Below are 21,125 nucleotides of genomic sequence, written 5' to 3'. Positions count from 1 at the left end.
ATTTCCACTGACAAATTTCTCCAAAAATCTCAAACACATTGTTCTCATTTATTTCAGGGTTGTTCAATAAAGTGATTTCCCATGATTGGAATTATAATTGATTTTTAAATTTAGCATTATTTTCACATTTGGACATAAGCTATAGCCTTATGTTTTTCTATTTTCCTGACATATTTCTCCAAAAGCTTCAAACACATGTTGCTCATTTATTCACCGGGGTTGTTCAATAAGTGATTTCCATCTTGGAATAAATTGCATTTTTTATTTTGATTTTTTTCACATTTTGGACAAGCCTTAGCCTATGTATTTTTCTGATTTTCCACTGACATATATTTCTTCCAAAAAGTCTTCAAACACATTGTTGCTCATTTATTTCACTGTGGTTGTTCAATAAAGGTGATTTACCATGCATTGGAATTAATGAATTGCATTTTAAAATATTAGCATTATTTTCACATTTTGGACATAAGCCTATAGCCTTATGTATTTTTCTGATTTTCCACTGACATGATTTTTCTCCAGAAAAGTCTTCAAACACATTGTTGCTCATTTATTTCACCGGGTTGTTCAATAAAGTGATTTCCATGATTGGCAATCAATAATTGCATTTTTAATTATTGCATTATTTTCACATTTTGGACATAAGCCTATAGCCTATGTATTTTTCTGATTTTCCACTGACATATATTTCTTCCAAAAAAGTCTTCAAACACATTGTTGCTCATTTATTTCACGGGGTTGTTCAATAAAGATGATTTCCATGCATTGGAAATAATGAATTGCATTTTTAAATTTAGCATTATTTTCACATTTTGGACATAAGCCTATAGCCTTATGTATTTTTCTGATTTTCCACTGACACAGATTATTATCCAGAAAAGTCTTCAAACACATTGTTGCTCATTTATTTCACTGTGGTTGCTCAAAAAAGGTGATTTCCCATGCATTGGAATTAATGAATTGCATTTTTGAATTTATTGTATATTTTTCACATTTTGGACATAAGCCTATAGCCTTATGTATTTTTCTGATTTTCCACTGACATATATTTCTTCCAAAAAAGTCTTCAAACACATTGTTACTCATTTATTTCACCGGGGTTGTTCAATAAAGATGATTTCCTATTGATCCAAATCAATTAATTGCATTTTTACATTTATTGCATTATTTTCACATTTTGGACATAAGCCTATAGCCTTATGTATTTTTCTGATTTTCCACTGACACTGATATTCTTCCAAAAAGTCTTCAAACACATTGTTGCTCATTTATTTCACTGTAGTTGTTCAGTAAAGGTGATTTCCCATACATTGGAATTAATGAATTGCATTTTTAAAATTTAGCATTATATTCACATTTTGGACATAAGCCTTATGTATTTTTCTGATTTTCCACTGACATATATTTCTTCCAAAAAGTCTTCAAACACATTGTTGCTCATTTATTTCACCGGGGTTGTTCAATAAAGATGATTTCCTATTGATCCAAATCAATTAATTGCATTTTTACATTTGTTGCATTATTTTCACATTTTGGACTTAAGTCTATAGCCTTATGTATTTTTCTAATTTTCCACTGACACAGATTTTTATCCAGAAAAGTCTTCAAACACATTGTTGCTCATTTATTTCATTGTGGTTGCTCAAAAAAGGTGATTTCCCATGCATTGGAATTAATGAATTGCATTTTTAAAGATTTAGCATTATTTTCACATTTTGGACATAAGCCTATAGCCTTATGTATTTTTCTGATTTTCCACTGACATATATTTCTTCCAAAAAAGTCTTCAAACACATTGTTGCTCATTTATTTCAACGGGGTTGTTCAATAAAGATGATTTTCCATTGATCCAAATCAATTAATTGCATTTTTTAATTTATTGCATTATTTTCACATTTTGGACAGAAGCCTATAGCCTTATGTATTTTTCTGATTTTCCACTGACATATATTTCTTCCAAAAAAGTCTTCAAACACATTGTTGCTCATTTATTTCACCGGGGTTGTTCAATAAAGATGATTTCCCATGCATTGGAATTAATGAATTGCATTTTTTAATTTATTGTATTTTTTTCACATTTTGGACATAAGCCTATACTCCTCACTGTTTACATACATACATACACACAGTGGAGTCCGTAAGTATTTGGACAACAATACATTTTTTTGTTGTTTTGGCTCTGTGCTCCACAGACTGTCAGCCTGAATTTCAGGGTATTAACATCCATATAAAGTGGTCCATTAAGGAATTACAGCCCTTTCTGTACATAGTCCCCCCCATTTTAGGGGATCAAAATTAACCAGACAAATGAACACAATCTTACATAAAGTTGTCATTTATGTTATGTGCACATATGGATATGAAGCCGATTAACCACAGGTGTTCTCACTGAATGACGCTCTCCATATAGGGAGGACACTCCAAATTATTCAAGCTTATTCAATTTGACCCCCCACTAAAGCATTTCCTTTTCTCCATTCATGCAACATCTACAGAAAGTGAAAAGGTTATTATACTGTTTATTTCCTGCTTTGTGTTACAGATTTAGATGAATAAGTATTCAAGTCATGATGCTTTGTGATTGAAGTTTCAGTAATTTCCTATCATCTCAAGAGCCCCCTGGCAGCTCCCTGGGGCCCCCATTTGGGCTCCGGACACCGCTGTTGAGAACCACTGGGACAGGCAAAATTTGTGTTTCTGTGACAAGGTCTTTGACTGAAAGTTCAGCACTTTCAACAAACTTTGAAATTTGCAATGGAGAAAACGTGCAGAGGTTGTCCTCCTTTAAATGTTAAAAATAACCCTGTACATTTTCTCCTTTGTTAGCTGAAAACGTGACTAATGTCCAAATAACGAGACTGCTGCTTTGAACCTGTACCTCCAGCACAGCTTCGACGGTTCCTTGTAACACATTGCCTGGAGTTTCAAAATCACACAATTTGTTTATCAATTCACAAAGACCTTTCCTGCATAGCAACTGTGTTGTGACCAATTAAAAACAGAGACTACTAACAACCATTGGTTAGGAAAAAGGTAATTTATCAGCTTATAAACTAAATTTTTTTTTTTAAATATATGAATTTAATTATGTAATTCAGTTATCCACACACACACACACACACACACACACACACACACACACACTATATTTGGTTTGCACTTTCTAAAAATAAATAACCTGCCACAGGTTACATTAGCGTTTGAAAATAGGAAAACAGCTATTTGGATCCATTCAGTTAAACTAGCAAATCCATACAGCCTTCAGTTTGTGGCCCTTGGCTTCCAGTGCCACTCACTGGATTTCCACCCACTGTTAAATTTTTTTTTTTTTTTAAGTCTTATACTGTCATTTGTGTAAACAAATACTGTCCAAAACAAATACTAGCTATAAAAACACTTTCTAAAATGTGTGTTTACCTCCTTTACACCAATGTGGAAACAAAATAATGAGCCACTCTGATAGAGGACGCCAGGCCTCAATATGAGGACTAGTGCCATTACATGGAAAAAGAACACCTGAGGAAATTTTTTACCTCATGTAAATCATTCATTAACTTGGTAAAGTCCACTGGCTTGGAGGTTCCCTGAAGGTCCCATCAAAACATCTTTCTCATTACTTGCAGTCTTTTCTTTCCCAAATTCTAACTTTTTCCCATACACCTCAACACAAATTTCCGCCCCCAGTCACAAATATGTGGTGAATGATATTTTAATCAGTTTTTTTTTGTCATTATGAGAATTGCCCTACATTCCTTTGCCTCCTGGTTTGAAGTTGGTCCACATGAATTCCTTAAAAGAATATGAGCTTAGTTGGGGAAAAAATGCAAAAACAAAGACAACAGCCTCTTCAGTCACGGCAACTGGAACAGTTCCACACACTTATTCCGTACACATATTGCACTGACAAAATAACTTGCCTTCAGCCTTAAAAACAATATTGCCAACTCTTTAGCAATGTTCTTTCCCTGCGGTTTGATTGAGGGACAGGTCTATACGCCGGAGTCGTTTTTCTCCGTTTTCATTTTCGTCTGCGTTTCCGTCGGCACCTTGTTCATTTCCCTTCCTTTGACCCAGGTGTAGGCGAAAGACCCGGCCAGCACCATCGTGTTGCTCGTCCACCAGAGGGCGCTCTTGGCGCTGGCGCTGTACGCGACCGCGAGGACCGTCTGCGCGCAGGCTTTGGCCGTGCCGGAGACGTTGTGCGTCAGCGGGCTCGTGAATTTGATCTGAAGGCCCGTGACGTAGCCGATGGCGAAGCCGAACACGCCGCCCACGGTCATCATGCCCCAGAAACTCAAATCGGACAGCCTGCTAAAATTACACAGTTTGGGCACTTCGCCGAACACCAGGATTGGCGGGATGAACAGGAAGCAGGCGTTGAGGTTGTTGTAGTAGGATAGCTTCCATATGCTGTGGTTCACCACCGGCAGCACCTTCTTAGTGTAGATGGCGTTGAGAGACACGCACATGCTTGCCAGTATCCCGTAAATAATGCCAGACCAGGAGAGAGACCCTCCTGCCCCTTCCTGGTCGACACCCAACCAGAAGCCCCCTGCAAAACAAGCACTTTTTAATTAAACAGACATCAATGCAAAGGGATAGTTCACCTCAATTTCAGTGTTAGTTTAATTTTTTTAATTGGCTCAGTTTGCATATGCAATGAAGGATATGTTAGATACGTACAGAAGTTTATGACAACCAGCCACTTTACAATGGCTCTTATAAGGCCATTCAGGGTTTGTGACTAAAGAAAACACACATCAGGCATCTAAATAGCAGCTTAGGAATGACTGTGATATAACAATGATGCCACATTTCCAGAGCCAATACATATGAGCAGAAACATTTCATTGTGTGTATTCACAATTATAAACATAACTCAGATTTTATATTGTGCCACTCCTTTTGTCCTTGAGCACAGTTTTGTGCCATAGGAAATTGTTCCAACCAAAACTAAGACTACACAACATTTATTTTTTAAAGAGCAAGAATACCTACAACCTCTGGATAACATAACATTGCAGGGATAATCAAAAATATACACTTAAAAAAGAAATAATATTTAAAAATCCCAAAAAGTGAGCTTGTGACATTTATGCCAGTTATGGCACAGATAATATATTCTAGTTAAAGAGGATCCACGGTTCATGGTCCTGTTCAGTACTAGTTTCCTTCGGTTTTATTAAAAACCATGTCAGCACAAACTGTAGTCCTCTTAATGTGGAGTATAAGAAGCATATTACTAACTGGATGAAAACAGAATGTTTCATTTTCTAATGAGGACTTGCCTACAGAAAACTGAGGTTCCCTGAATGTACAAGGCTGTAAATGAGTTGCATAATGTGAACAATCAGTGACAAAAACAGGTTTGCAGGCTTTGGAACGTTTTGTCTGTAGAAATAAGAATACGTCTAAGAGAGTCCTCCTTTAAATCTGTTCTAAAAACGAGCGCTTATGAATATCCTCCAGGCTGAGTGGTTACTGGATTCAGTTGCATTTTTCTCAACATTGTTTTGCAGTGCCGCTCACCAGTTACACTTCCTCTCAACACTCTGCTTTATATATTTCTTATTTTCCTTTTGAATTTATTGGATCAGGTTTTGCCCTGTGATAGATTGGCGGCCTTGTCAGGGTGTACTCTTGCCTCTCGACCGATGCATCCTGGGATAGGCTCCAGCACCCCACGTGACCCTTCTCATGACAAGCGGGTATAGATAATAGATGGATGGGGATGGATGGATCAGGTTTGTCAGGTTTGCGGTAGAGGTAAGGTGATGTACACAGCCATTACTTTTGCAGACATGTCTGTCACAGCTCAATGGACAAAAGGATTGACAGACAGACAGACAGACAGACATCATCACATAACCGCATTGGCAGAGGTACTTATGCCCGCACCTGCTTAACATTAGCAGTTAGCTATAAGAAGAGTACAGGGGGTTAAGGCTGCTTTAAGAAAACTAAAGCATTATGTTAGTTTTTATCGCTGTATAAAGTACTTTGACAGATTTAAAAACAGTGCCAATAATCATACTCCTACAAATAGTATTACTTCTACTACTACTACTACTATTATTATTAATATTATTATTATTATTATAATAATAATAATAATAATAATAATAATAATAATAATAATATATAATGCGGAATTTTCAGAACAATAACCCTCCAATTGACAAAGGTATTTTTTTGAGCATGTAAAAAAAGGGGCCCTGATGTTGCGGATAAGCATTTAGCCAGTCATACATAATACAGACCTACATGTCACATACAAACCAACAGATAATATTCAATTTTTGAAAACTGTCTACAATATTCACTTGGGGAAAAAAAGGTAAATCCAGAGAATATAATTGTGTCCGATTCAGATGGGACACATACTGTATGCAGTAATCCCAGATTCAAGGAGGCAAGCAACTTCAGATGTAACTGTGCCCTCATATACAAATAATGAAAATGGCGAGCATCGTTGGGCTGAATGGCCTGTTACGTTAAATATAAATTAAATAATGTTATTGACAAATCATTATTGGAAAAAACTTGCTTGCTTTGTTTAGCAGTTCGATTTGCCAAAGAACCTCAGCTGTAGATTGTCTCCATGAGATTGTCTTCCTGAATAATTTAGCGGTCATTTTCACGCAAAACACAAAGTAAGGATTTTGGGTTGGGTGAAGTGATCATATTTCCGTTTGTCTCAGAAGGTACGCTTATGGCCACCGACTCGAGTTAGGTGGAAGAACTGTTTAATTTTAAGGATTACCTGACACCACACTGTGAAAGGTGAACTTACGCTGGTGAAAAAGGATACCTACAAAGAAGGGGTTGGTCCACAGTCAAAACAGGTTTACTATTCAGTAATTCATTGACAACTAAAGAAAAATTTCCCCATGGCGATGCACACTGAATAAAGTGGACAGCCAAAACGTCTGTGCGTTTCCTTCCCGTGTTTACAATCCAGATAAGTAATAAGAAAGTACTGCACACTATACCTGAGTATTAACCGCCCTATTTCCTTCAATCTATTTTCTTTCTTGCAAATCAGGAAGGAGACAATTTATTCTAGTTTAAAAGTAACACTATTTCCATTTTAAAATGATAAATGCACAAAACTCGGAAATGTATATTCTGGTTTACATAAATTGTGCCATTTCTATCAAACAAATGCTGACATAGACTTCACTCACATAAGAGATACTGTGTAACTTTTCCAAATAGGTTCTCTAAAAAATGCACACTGTATTTGCGGATATAAAAAGTAACCTAAGCGGCCAGTAGCCTACACTAAATTGACCGTCAGACTTTAAAAGTGCATGTAATCAATTATAAATGAGACGAAGGCTAAAACCCACCAAGAATGACTCCACAACACAAAAGTGCGTGGAATGACGTGGTTTGCTTGAGTATCCCATAGGAAAGGATAACGTTGAAGACTGTGCTGAGTGATCTCCCAACAGTGTAGAACGCGACTCCCAGATTTTTCAAGCACAGGTTGTTGAAGGCAATCATTCCGACAAACACGACGGACAGAGGCAATATCTCTCTCGAGATCTTGTAGTCGAATTTTACCGATGGAAAGTCAATCGCACCTGGACATGATCGAGACAAAAGGCTCAAGCACCAACAAAGCACTACCGTAATAAGGCACTGGAAGGAGGTCACAAATAAAGGAGCATCGAGATCAGTGTTGTCAAGCAAATGGTTATTTAAGAAAACCATGGTGATTGAAACAAACCAATACAGAGCCACCACCAAAGCTATTTTGATAGCTGTCAGTAGAAATGTGTCCATTTCCCCGTCCCGATTCATTGAGTCGGACCCGACGAGCGCCATCCTGAGGATTTTCGACCGTTTTAGTTGTGCCCGGTTCATAATGTTTGGAACAGAAAGAAAGAGGAGGCAATAAAACTTATCCAACACGTTAACGTATCGCAAAGTAGCAGTCGGCTCCGGCCACTAAATAATAATACATGAACGCTAGTCTTCAAGTCTGCTTCCTTACCCGCCTACAAAAAAACAAAATGAGGTTTATTAAAGGGACAGGACTACATTTACCATGGGGCGTAGTAGCAACTGAATACAATTGATAGATATTTGAGAAAGTGACTGATACGTTTGTAGGTATCACTGATTGTATATCTCCTATGTACATATCTCAGACAGATCTAAATTGAGTAAGTAAATAAAGCGAGATGGAAAATATTTACGTGATAACTAAACCACTGAACTGAAATAGCGACATATGGTCAATTCACAATGTGGTACATCCATGATTCCCAAACCCTTGCGCACCCGCGGCCGGATCCGGGTTTAATGTGTTCTGTCTGAAGTAGGCTACACTCCATACATCTAATCAAGTCCTTGGTACTGTGGTACACGATGTTCTGTTATATCCCTTCAGTTGATACAGTGCAAACAGCAATTATTCTATAGCCCTTTGTGATCGATACATTTTTATTTTAATACCATTTACTAGGAGTAGCGTATATATTCAATATTGTAGGCCTATCTACTATATTTTTAGCGTCTTGACTTACTGTCATAATTTCATTTGTGTGGGTTGAGCAGAAGCTTTGCTTCTGGGGTTTGGATAGGAGCTAAGCATGTACAGCAACATCATTTTACTTTATATGCATTTGAATTTTTTAAAAAACATTGTTTTCCTTGACATAATTTTAATATCACAAAATATTATGGCCTGGAATTTTAGTATATGGCATTTAATACACCTTGGTTTAATACCTTCGAGTGAATTTTGTATCATTTTGGTGTTAATTTCATAAGTTTAGAAATAAAAAGAAAGTCTCCTTGGTCAAACTATTGCAAATGATTACCCCACCATCTAACTCTTCTTGGGATAATATTCAAGCGAAAAAACACAGGGTTTTTCCAATGTAATGTAGTAAAAGATGACTAACCTGTCGTACATTGGGGCATGAAAAGCATGCAATGGATTTCTTCCTCACAAAAAATTGTGAAAGTTGAGAATGGACTGACAGATGGTAGCAATGGTAGTACCAGATAAAACAAAAAACACGTCCATGCAAAGATTAAGTACACAAAAAAACAGTTAATTCATAAAAAAAAAACATTTGGTATTATACAGCTATTAGGTTACATTTACTTCATCCAGACTAGTCCTTATAAGCCTACTCTCAAAGTTCACACAACAAGATACATCAAGAAAGGATCGCATTTAAGAAAATTAACTTAGAAATGAAATCCATCACAGCAGCTAATCAACAGTGACCCACTAGGGGGCATATCGAATTTCCAGAGCAATAAAATGCATTTCCTGGCCCAAAACATTTTTAAAAAGTGTTGTTGAAATGATAAACATAAAACAGTATTCTTAGTCAGATGTAGCTTCTGGTTTGTACCCACAGGAATCTAGGAATCTGAGGACAAACTGCATATTTAGCAAAACGATCTTTTCTGTGAATCCACATTGTAGCATAGACACGCTGCACTGAGAAAGCATTCAACCCCCTGGAGCCTTTTCACATTTCTCCACTTTCACCAACACAAATTCAACAGATTAATGATGCAAGACTTACATTTCTGATTTACAAAAGTTTTCACCCCCAGGTTATTACTGCATTATATTATACATCATTAGGGGTCCTACAAAGTAGGAACCAGAGATCCATTCCAAAGTGGCGGAAAAACTCATATGAAAAAAAAAATTAAATTTGGCCACAAATTTCAAACGCTTACAACTTTTTACAACAATAATCTAGGGACTTGAAGCGGACTGGCCATGAAAAGGGCACTACCATGTTGTACCATGTCGAAGCAGTTGCAGATATCTCAAAAAACATGGAAATTACAGGCATTTGAATTTTTGGCAGGAAGCTAATGCTAATATAACATTTTAAAACTCATCTTCTCATGAACGCTTTACCTGATTCCGTCACCATCGCACATGTGTACTCATGGGTATTCTCTCCAACAAGGGTGATAAGGAAAAGTCGTTTCGTTAAAAATTGTATGATTTGTGGCGTGACAAAATTAGCACTTTATTCTAATGCACATTCATGTTTCAAAGTAATGTTGCTCATGAACTGGAAGTTGGATCGTCTCACGCACAAGTATGCAGATTGTCCAAAATCCTGAAATCTATGCCACTAGGACTCTTTTCTCCTTCGCCTAGTATTCACCCGGCTTGGACATGTTTGTAGGGCCCCGCATTGCTGCTCGCAGCTATATTGAAACTTGACATCATGAAAAATAAATTCACTGTATGTAAGATCATCTTTAAATTAGTTTAGGTTGTGATAGCCATGATTACTACATATTTGGATATATCCTCTTCACATAAAAGCAAACGTTGGTGGATAGTATTTCTTAACGGTATTTTGCCCCCCCAAAATGCCAATCGGCCCACCCGGACACGGACAGCGGAAGCCGGGCCTGATTGAAGCCGTTGGAACCTTTGAAAACATCAAAAAAACGTATTTAAAATTGATGGAAAACAAACTAAATATCATGAATACAATAATAAAAATACAAAATAATATGTATGTTGTCATTTAAAAAACAAAAATGTTCTCACTAAAAAAATATGCATTTATTAGAAATTTTATATGGTTATAGGTACACATGCAACTAGAGAAAATTTTTGGTTCATTCAAAATCATTAACAAATCAATGTCCTAACCTTTCTTCAAGCTGCTAAACACAAGGGTGAACTTGCCTCAACCCTCAGACTTACCATTTTCCTAACCCTAACCCTAACCCTAACCCTAGCTATACCCTAGTTTGAGCCTTAAACCCTAATTGAAGCCGTTGGTACGATTGAAAACATCAAAAAACCCATATAAAAGTGTTGGAAAACAAAGTAAATATCATGAATACTATAATTCAAATGCAAAATAATATGTATGAGGTCATTTAAATAACAAAAATGTTATCCCTAAAAAAATATGCATTTATTAGAAAATTTACATGGTAATAGGTACACATGCAACTAGAGAAAATATTTGGTTCATTCAAAATCATTAACAAACCCATGTCCTAACCTTTCTTCAAGCTGCTAAACACAACCGTGAACTTGCCTCAACCCTCAGACTTACCGTTTTCCTAACCCTAACCCTAACCCTAACCATAGCTGTACCCTAGTTTGAACATAAAACCCTAATTGAAGCTATTGGTACGATTGAAAACATCAAAAAACCCTTATACAACTGGTGGAAAACAAGGTAAATATCATGAATACTATTATTCAAATGCAAAATAATATGTATGAGGTCATTTAAATAACAAAAATGTTCTCCCTAAAAAATATGCATTTATTATACCCTATGTATGGTCATAGGTATATATGCCACTAGAGAAAATTTTTGGTTATTTCAAAATCATTAACAAACCCATGTCCCAACCTTTCTTCAAGCTGCTAAAAACAACCGTAAACTTGCCTCAACCCTCAGACTTACCGTTTTCCTAACCCTAATCCTAGCTGAACCCTAGTTTGAGCCGTAAACCCAAATTGAAGCCATTGGTACCATTGAAAACATCTGAAAACCCATTTAAAATTGTTGGAAAACAAAATAAATATCATGAATACAATAATACAAATGAAAAATTTGAGGCCATTTAAGAAACAAAAAATGTTTTCCCTAAAAAATATGCGTTTATTAGAAATTTTATATGGTCATAGGTACACATGCAACGAGAGAAAATTTTTGGTTCATTCAAAATCATTAACAAATCCATGTCCCAACCTTTCTTCAAGCTGCTAAAAACAACCGTGAACTTGCCTCAACCCTCAGACTTACCATTTTCCTAACCCTAACCCTAACCCTAACCCTAGCTGAACCCTAGTGTGAGCCTTAAAACTTAATTGAAGCTATTGGTACCATTGAAAACAACAAGAAACGCATTTAAAATTGTTGGAAAACAAAAGAAATATCATGATTACAATAATACAAATGCAAAGTAATATATTCGAGGCCATTTAAGAAACAAAAAATGTTTTCCCTAAAAAATATGCATTTATAAGATATTTTATATGGTCATAGGTATATATGCCACTAGAGAAAATTTTTGGTTATTTCAAAATCATTAACAAACCCATGTCCCAACCTTACTTCAAGCTGCTAAAAACAACCGTGAACTTGCCTCAGCCCTCAGACTTACCGTTTTCCTAACCCTAACCCTAACCCTAACCCGAGCTGAACCCTAGTTTGAGCCGTAAACCCAAATTGAAGCCATTGGTACCATTGAAAACATCTGAAAACCCATTTAAAATTGTTGGAAAACAAAAGAAATATCATGAATACAATAATACAAATGAAAAATCTGAGGCCATTTAAGAGACAAAAAATGTTTTCCCTAAAAAATATGCGTTTATAAGAAATTTGACATGGTCATAGGTACACATGCAACGAGAGAAAATTTTTGGTTCATTCAAAATCATTAACAAACCCATGTCCCAACCTTTCTTCAAGCTGCTAAAAACAACCGTGAACTTGCCTCAACCCTCAGACTTACCATTTTCCTAACCCTAACCCTAACCCTAACCCTAACCCTAGCTGAACCCTAGTTTGAACCTAAAACCCTAAATGACGCGATTGGTACCATTGAAAACATCAAAAAACCCATATACAATTGTTCGAAAACAAGGTAAATATCATGAATACTAAAATTCAAATGCAAAATAATATGTATGAGGTCATTTAAAAAACAAAAATGTTCTACCTAAAAAAATATTCATTTATTACACCTTTTGTATGGTCATAGGTATATATGCCACTAGAGAAAATTTTTGGTTATTTCAAAATCATTAACAAACCCATGTCCCAACCTTTCTTCAAGCTGTTAAAAACCACCGTGAACGTGCCTCAACCCTCAGACTTACCGTTTTCCTAACCCTAACCCTAACCCTAGCTGAACCCTGGTTTGAGCCTTAAACCTTAATTGAAGCTATTGGTACCATTGAAAACAACAAGAAACCCATATAAAATTGTTGGAAAACAAAATAAATATCATGAATACAATAATACAAATGCAAAATAATATGTATGAGGTCATTTAAAAAACAGAAATGTTCTACCTAAAAAAATATGCATTTATCACACCTTTTGTAAGATTATAGGTATATATGCTACTAGAGAAAATTTTTGGTTATTTCAAAATTAACAACCCGTCAACCTTCTTCAATGCTTAAACAACGTTGCCCAAACTAGAGTTACCGTTTTAAACCCTAATCTGGACCTGTAAGACCAATTCACGCTGTGTACAGCACGCTTGAAGACATGTAGAGACACAGTTTGAGCTTAAATTTTCCAAATAGATGAAATTTTACAGTAGCTTGGTACCTATGCATTAAAGACATGTGCACATTTCATATTTTCAAGAAAAAAAAAATGTTTTTAAAAGACCTGAACATATTGCATTTGTATATTTATTCTTGATATTTACCTTCTTTTAAATACAATTTTAGAGGTTTCTGAATTGCCCATCTACAAGGCTTCAATTAGGGTTAGGCCAAACTGGTTAGGGTTAGAAAAGTAAGTCTGAGGTAAGGCAGTTCACGGCTGTGTTCAGCAGCTTGAATATGGTTAGGACACGGTTTGTAATGATTTGAATGAGTCAATTTTTCTCGTAGCATGGTACCTATGGCATAAAATTTTCAATATAAAATTTAAAAAAATGTTTTTAAAAGACCTGAAATATTTGCATTTGATTATTATTTGATATTTACCTTGATTTGATCAATTTTAAGGTTTTCAGATGTTTTGCAACTACCAATGCCTTAATTAGGTGTAAGGCCCAAATAGGTTAGGGTTGAAAACGATAAGTCTGAGTAAGCAAGTTCACGGCTGTGTCAGCACTTGAAAACAGGTTAGAACACAGTTTTAAGATTTTGAAAGTCAAATATTTTTACATGCATGTACTATGGCATTAAAGAATGTGAATATATTCATATTCTTCAAGAAAAAAATGTTTTACAAGACCTGAACATTATTTTGCATTTATATATTTTCTGATATTTACCTCTTATTAATTATGTAACTAGGTTTTCAGAGTTTTCAAATACAATGGCTTCAAATAGGGTTAAGGCCCAAACTGTGTTAGTGTTAAAAACGTAAGTCTGGGTAAGCTAGTTCACGCTGTGTTCAGCACTGAATAATGGTTGACCAGGTTTGTTAAGATTTGATAGTAACAATATTTTCTACTGTACAGTACCTATGGCAATTAAAATTGCATTCTAAAATTCTTTTCAATGAAAACTTTTTAAAAGCCTGAAACAACATTTGATTATATTGTATGTGTATTTACCTGATTATGACAATTTAAGTTCAGATTTTGCAATACAATGCTATTAGGTAGGGCCAATAGGTTAGTTAGAAACAAGAGTAAGCAAGTCGCTTGTTCCAGCTGAATAATGTTGACAATTTTATGATTGAAAGAAAATTTCTACAGTAGCTGGTACCTATGGCCATTAAAGACATGTGCAAATATAATTTCTTCAAGAAAAAAAATGTTTTTAAAAGACCTGAAACATTATTTTGCATTTGTATTATTTATTCTTGATATTTACCTTCTTTATTAATCAATTTTAAGGGTTTTCTGAAGTTTGCCCATCTACCAATGGCTTCAATTAGGGTTAAGGGCCCAAACAAGGGTTAGGGTTAGGAAAGCGATAAGTCTGAGAGTAAAGGCAAGTTCACGGCTGTGTTCAGCAGCTTGAAGAATGGTTAGGACACAGGTTTGTTAATGATTTTGAACGAGTGAAATATTTTCTACAGTAGCTTGGCTACCTATGGCCATTAAAGGCCTGTGCAATATATTCATATTTCTTCAAGAAAAAAAAAATGTTTTTAAAAGACCTGAAACATTATTTTGCATTTATATTATTTTATTCTTGATATTTACCTTCTTTATTAATCAATTTTAGACGGGTTTTCAGAAGTTTGCCCATCTACCAATGGCTTCAATTAGGGTTAAGGGCCCAAACTAGGGTTAGGGTTAGGAAAACGGTAAGTCTGAGGGTAAAGGCTAGTTCACGGCTGTGTTCAGCAGCTTGAATAATGGTTAGGGCAGAGGTTTGTTAATGATTTTGAATAAGTAAAATATTTTCTACTGTAGCATGGGTACCTATGGCAATTAAAATTTAGCAATTTATAAAAATTTTTCAAGGAAAAACTGTTTTTAAAAGACCTGAAACATAACATTTTGAATTTGTATTATTGTATTTGTGATATTTATCTTGGTTTTTGATCAATTTTAAATTGGTTTTCTGATGTTTTGCAAGCTACCAATGGCTTCAATTAGGGTTAAGGGCCCAAACTAGGGTTAGGGTTAGGAAAACGATAAGTCTGAGAGTAAAGGCAAGTTCACGGCTGTGTTCAGCAGCTTGAAGAACGGTTAGGACACAGGTTTGTTAATGATTTTGAACGAGTGAAATATTTTCTACAGTAGCTTGGCTACCTATGGCCATTAAAGACATGTGCAATATATTCATATTTCTTCAAGAAATTTATTATACCTTTTGTATGGTCATAGGTACATATGCTACTAGAGAAAATTTTTGGTTATTTCAAAATCATTAACAAACCCATGTCCCAACCTTTCTTCAAGCTGCTAAAAACAACCGTGAACTTGCCTCAAACGTCAGACTTACCGTTTTCCTAACCCTAACCCTAACCCTAACCCTAGCTGAACCCTAGTTTGAGCCTTAAACCTTAATTGAAGCTATTGGTACCATTGAAAACAACAAGAAACCCATATAAAATTGGTGGAAAACAAGGTAAATATCATGAATACTATAATTCAAATGCAAATAATATGTATGAGGTCATTTAAAAAACAAAAATGTTTTCCCTAAAAAATATGCACTTATAAGAAATTTTATATGGTCATAGGTATATATGCCACTAGAGAAATTTTTTGGTTATTTCAAAATCATTAATAAACCAACGTCCCAACCTTTCTTCAAGCTGCTAAACACAACCGTGAACTTGCCTCAACCCTCAGACTTACCGTTTTCCTAACCCTAACCCTAACCCTAACCCTAGCTGAACCCTAGTTTGAGCCTTAAACCTTAATTGAAGCTATTGGTACCATTGAAAACAACAAGAAACCCATATAAAATTGGTGGAAAACAAGGTAAATATCATGAATACTATAATTCAAATGCAAAATAATATGTATGAGGTCATTTAAAAAACAAAAATGTTCTACCTAAAAAAATATGCATTTATTACACCTTTTGTATGGTCATAGGTATATATGCTACTAGAGAAAATTTTTGGTTATTTCAAAATCATTAACAAACCCATGTCCCAACCTTTCTTCAAGCTGCTAAACACAACCGTTAAATTGCCTCAACCCTCAGACTTACCGTTTTCCTAACCCTAACCCTAGCTGAACCCTAGTTTGAGCCCTAAACCCTAAATGGACTTGGACATGTTCGTAGGGCCCAGCATTGCTGCTTGCAGCTATATTTATATTTATATTTTAATTATACACTGCATTCTATTTTATTCACATGGTGTATTTGAAAGAACTCCATTAGTCATAAAGCCATGCAACATCAGCAGTACGCAGCTGGAGATGCAAGATTTTTATTTTTGTATCAAGCTCAGAAATGGTAGAACTGGAGATAAATGTTTTGTCTTTTTTTTGCAACAGTTAATGTTGAGCACGCACCTCTGGAAATCCCTCCAATGTTGACCTCCAGACTGTAATATTGAATATTTCCTTAATTTGACTAGGAATGTAAGAGGAATTTTTGCTTTTGTTGCTTCTTTTCACATAAAAGACAAAGGTGTCCTTATGCAATCTGGTGATTAGATTTTTCAGTTTAGGATTTCTCGTTGTGCCCACACCTCACAATGAGAGTAAATTGTTCACTGAATTGTTCAAGGACTTTGTCAGAGCAAGGTGATGGCTCATTTAGATTTTCTTTAGTGTACATACATATGTAAATTGACCACTAGATGGCAGTCTTGTTCAAAGAACATATCTGACAGAGCTAAATACGTGCAGACTGGTGGCAAAGGATAAACCAACATAAAGTATCTTAGTAATGTGTTGAGGCAACACTAGCCAACAGAACAGCTTCAATGCACCTTGGCATAAATTCTACAAGTTTCTCGAACTCTACTGGAAGGATAAAACATCATTCTTCAAACAGATATTCCCTCATTTGGTGTTTTGACGATGATGGTGGTGGAGAGCACTGTCTGACACGTTGGTCCAAAATCTCCCATTGGTGCTCAATTGGGTTGAGATCTGGTGACCGTGAAGGCCATAGCATATGATTCACATCATTTTCATACTCATGGAACCATTCAATGACCCCTTGTGCCCTGTGGATGGGGGCATTGTCATTCTAGAAGAGACCACTCCCATCAGGATAGAAATGTTTCTTCATAGGATAAAGGTGATCATATAACTTTGCACCACCAAATATCTTTGTAATGAGGGGTTTATGCTCCACAGTCCTACTATAATATCCCTCTCCACGTAGTTGTGACGTCCTGTATTGACATTCTCAGTCACCTGAGAAAGAGTAACTCTTTTATTTTTCCTTACATATTGCACTAATGCACTTGCGGTCATTGAATGTGCGCTTTTGACCACAATTTCCGACCCTATTTGCTGATGTCTTTCCCTTAGATCTAAATGCAGACGTTACTTAAGTCACTGTTCCTATTGAAACATGAGCCAGTTGAGCAGTCTTTGTGACTGAAGCTCCTGCCATCCATGCCCTAATAACGAACCCTCTTTTGAAGTCACGTAGATCTTTTCCTCTTGTCATCTTGATCCAAAATCAAGGTCAACTGGGCCTGTTTAGCATTTGTATACATTTGTATACATAGGTTGTTAATTGCGTAATTGTATCATGCAGTACACCTGTATGTAAGCATCCGGATTTGTTATGATTCTCCACTCACTTATCATTCATTCAGGTTCTTTCTTTAATTTGTCATCTGTCTGGTATATATATATATATATATATATATATATATGCACACACATAGTACACTGTATATAGTTCTGTCACCACGAGTTCAGGCTATATATATGCCACATTGCCATGTATTTATTTTATTATATTTTTAAATAGTCAACAGTAGTTTTTCTGCAGGTATATATTACCACATTCTCCATTTCCAGGGTAAGGCTTACGTTATTTAGTGATTAGCTTGAATATAAATAAATACAAAATTGTACAATGCAGTGAGTGCCATTTATGGGACACACTGCATTGGGAAAGAAGGAAAAAACCCAGAAGGAAAAATGAGCTGAGGCAAGCTCTTAAATCTTTCATCCACTCTTGTATGTAGGGAGTAGTATATTAATGATTCCAACAGGGGGCGGTCTTGACTCACCAAATGGCAACATGATACTCCAACACAGGTCTAAATGGTAAAAGTCAATGGTTTATGAGAATAATGCAGTATTTATGTTGCCAGTCCAGGTTATACGTGCCATAAGACTAAGTTCTGCTTTAAGTTCTGACTGCTAATGGTGGAGGCCGATAATGAACAGGGGGGTCAAACTCAAGTCCTGAAGGGCTGTGGTCCAATGTCTGCAGGTATTTGGGGTTACCTTTCAATCAGCAGCCAATTACAATCTTGAGAACATGGTGTGTGAATTCTTCAGCCAATCAGTGCCTTTGTTGAATTACTGTATTCTCATGCCCATGATCTGTGCAGTGCAGAGGGCACTGTGACTAAACAATAGCACACATTACTGATTGAGAGCCATGACTAACCACAGCAGTGAAGGCCTCAGCTGACACAAACATGAGAAGAAAATATGATGGCTCCAAGATTCCTTTGGGGAATGATAACACCCCCCCCCTCCCACCACCACCACCACAATCTAATTTCAGATTTCAGGCAGAGATAACGACATCTCCTCCTGACGGAATCGGAAGAGAGGCAGCCTGGGACTTCGCCTGGGTTTACATTGATCACTCATTTCACCTCGAGAAAAAAAGGTCAATTTGTTATGCTGTGGAGACCCAGAGGCTCTAGCAGTCATGGAGTCATGCACAGTAGGCTCTGGCTCCAGATATGCAGGTAAAGAGAACAGCAATGTGCTATCGAGTTTATGCTTTCAAATGAGGTGCACACCCCACAAATGAACCATCCAGACCAGACTTGAATTGCTGAATTGAAGATAAGAAGTCCTGGCCAAAGATTTCCTTTAAGTTCCCCCCGGGAAAATAAAGTTATTCTATTATATTCTGTCCTGGTCTATAAAAGTGAGTGTGCAGCCTTTGATAATTGCAAAATGGAACACAGTTGAGCAAGTTCACATTTCTACTTTTTTTGTATTGCATACTAGTGTTCTTCTCTTCAAGAAGGCAACTTTCCAGGAAACCACAAGAAAAGCTTCATCAGTACATTACATTAGACAAGTTTTAGTGACACAGTGTTTTGAATAAGCTTTACTACATCACAGAGTACACAACCGATGATCCAAGCCTTCCATTTATGTATCAAACTCAGAAGCGGCAAAATATAAACGTATATACCGTCTAGATGGCTTCTATGTTAAGTTTGTTCATTTTTCCACTACTTGCTTATCCCAACTGGGGAAATGGAGGTACTTTGCTCCATGCACACAGAGTCAGAAACTCAAAAAAAGCTGCAGTACTCAAACTCACCTGAGCTCGTACATCGAGCCGCTACATCGACGCCCAGTCCTGGAGCATGAGAGGCGCTTGTCTTGTGTCAATCATGAGCCGCGTGGTCCAGAAGTTCAACACAGGGAAGGGAGACGGTAACGGCAGCAGTTGCCTGATCAAGCTGTCACGAACGAAAACATCATCAACCTTGTTTAAATTCACCTACTTCTAAAATGCAACCGTTTTTCGCTCTCGTCCGCTCACTCACTTCAGGGGGCTCTTAAAACTGTCGGTCATCATGAACGCTGCATAAGTGTGTGCGACCGCGGTCCTGTGGAATACCGCGGTCTAGCAAGCGTCAACGCAAACGACGCGCGACAGCTGACAAGTACGGAACCTTCAGAGTCTGTCGCTTCCAAACGGAGGAGCCGACAATCTGGCCTGAAAGCAAATTCGGGTCGGCAGTCTTGATAAATGTAAAAAAAAAAAAGAATGCTATTTGCTTGCTGGCAGTTCCAGACAGGAGGCTAGGTAATTTATTCCAAATGGAGAACCCAGACTATAAAGCAAAAATTTGATTGAACACTTAAACATCACTTTGAGAAAGGTATGCCATGTTAGCTGGTTCTCCTGGAGTACACATTCTAACGTGTGCTATTTATTTATTCCATACTGGTTCGGTTGGAAGTGCACCTATTTGATGCACACAGGCTTTTTCATGATTCCACAGGCTTTTAAGCTTTCGGATCAACACCTTGCAAGACACTTGTGACATCCATTTCACTGCTGTGCAAATTAAGATACTGTAACTGTAGCAACAGTGGCTCTCAGGTGAGTAAAAAAGGTAGCTTCTGAAACTATTAACATATTCTGAACTCCACATTCATACTGAAAATCTGTTTTAAAAAAAAAGGATTTTAAAGATTAAAGATTAAGTCTCTGCAAAAAAGAATTTCACAATAACAAAAAAAAGAGACGTCACAATAACAAGCTACTGTTCTTCATTAAAAGGACCCAATGCCAGTCATTGTGTGACCTTTGCAGCCACACAATGACTGGCAAGTATTCATAAAAAATACACAAATGGCTGGCAAGTTTAAGTGTACAAGTGGAATAGCACAAACGTATTGTAATACAAACCAGGTGTACTTTTCATAGAGACAACGAAATGTTGGAATTTTGTCAGTTCAAAGAAGACTGTATGTAAGAAGGGAATGATGTTCTGTGTATGACTTGAATGACGGTTTTCGTCCTTGGAAGCAAACGGATGCCTTGAGAGACAGTACCTTGTGAATAACTGTGCGTGCGTCCTCTAACACTACACTTACGGGTAGGATCTACATTATCGGGTCTTTTCTTGCTGTTTTTGCAAAGAGAAATTGTGAAAAGAAAAGAAGTATTGTATGAGAAGCAACAATGAAATTACCTCAACCCACATAGTAAACCAAAAATAATCAGAGTGAAGACCCACCTTTCCTATGGGCAGATATAGTTAGCAACACAACAAAAACAAAGATGACTGTCACACCATGAT

The 21,125-nt window shown here is 36.6% G+C and overlaps 1 protein-coding gene across 2 annotated transcripts; it reads right to left on the bottom strand.

The window, feature by feature from the left end:
- Positions 1-1,972: 1,972 nt before the first annotated feature.
- Positions 1,973-19,823, bottom strand: LOC135242158 (GDP-fucose transporter 1-like). Of its 2 annotated transcripts, none has more exons than XM_064313101.1 (2): positions 19,631-19,823; positions 1,973-4,552 (listed from the first exon to the last, which is right to left on the bottom strand). In XM_064313101.1, the coding sequence occupies exon 2, from the start codon at positions 4,467-4,469 to the stop codon at positions 3,990-3,992; it is 480 nt and encodes a 159-aa protein (XP_064169171.1). In that variant the 5' UTR covers positions 4,470-4,552; positions 19,631-19,823; the 3' UTR covers positions 1,973-3,989. The 2 variants fall into 2 exon arrangements, with proteins under 2 accessions (XP_064169171.1, XP_064169170.1); XM_064313100.1 differs by lacking the exon at positions 19,631-19,823 and adding an exon at positions 7,353-8,109 and having other exon boundaries at positions 1,976-4,552.
- Positions 19,824-21,125: the final 1,302 nt, after the last annotated feature.

This window comes from Anguilla rostrata, chromosome 16 (assembly GCF_018555375.3).
Source record: "Anguilla rostrata isolate EN2019 chromosome 16, ASM1855537v3, whole genome shotgun sequence".
Taxonomy (NCBI): Eukaryota; Metazoa; Chordata; class Actinopteri; order Anguilliformes; family Anguillidae; genus Anguilla; species Anguilla rostrata.
This window is presented reverse-complemented; position numbering and strand designations above follow the sequence as displayed.

Coding starts and splice junctions, on each gene's coding strand:
- LOC135242158 (XM_064313100.1), bottom strand. CDS start 7,872: ATGAACCGGGCACAACTAAAACGGTCGAAAATCCTCAGGATGGCGCTC. Junction 4,553..7,352: donor GTGTTGTGGAGTCATTCTTG/GTGGGTTTTAGC, acceptor CTTGTTTTGCAG/GGGGCTTCTGGTTGGGTGTC.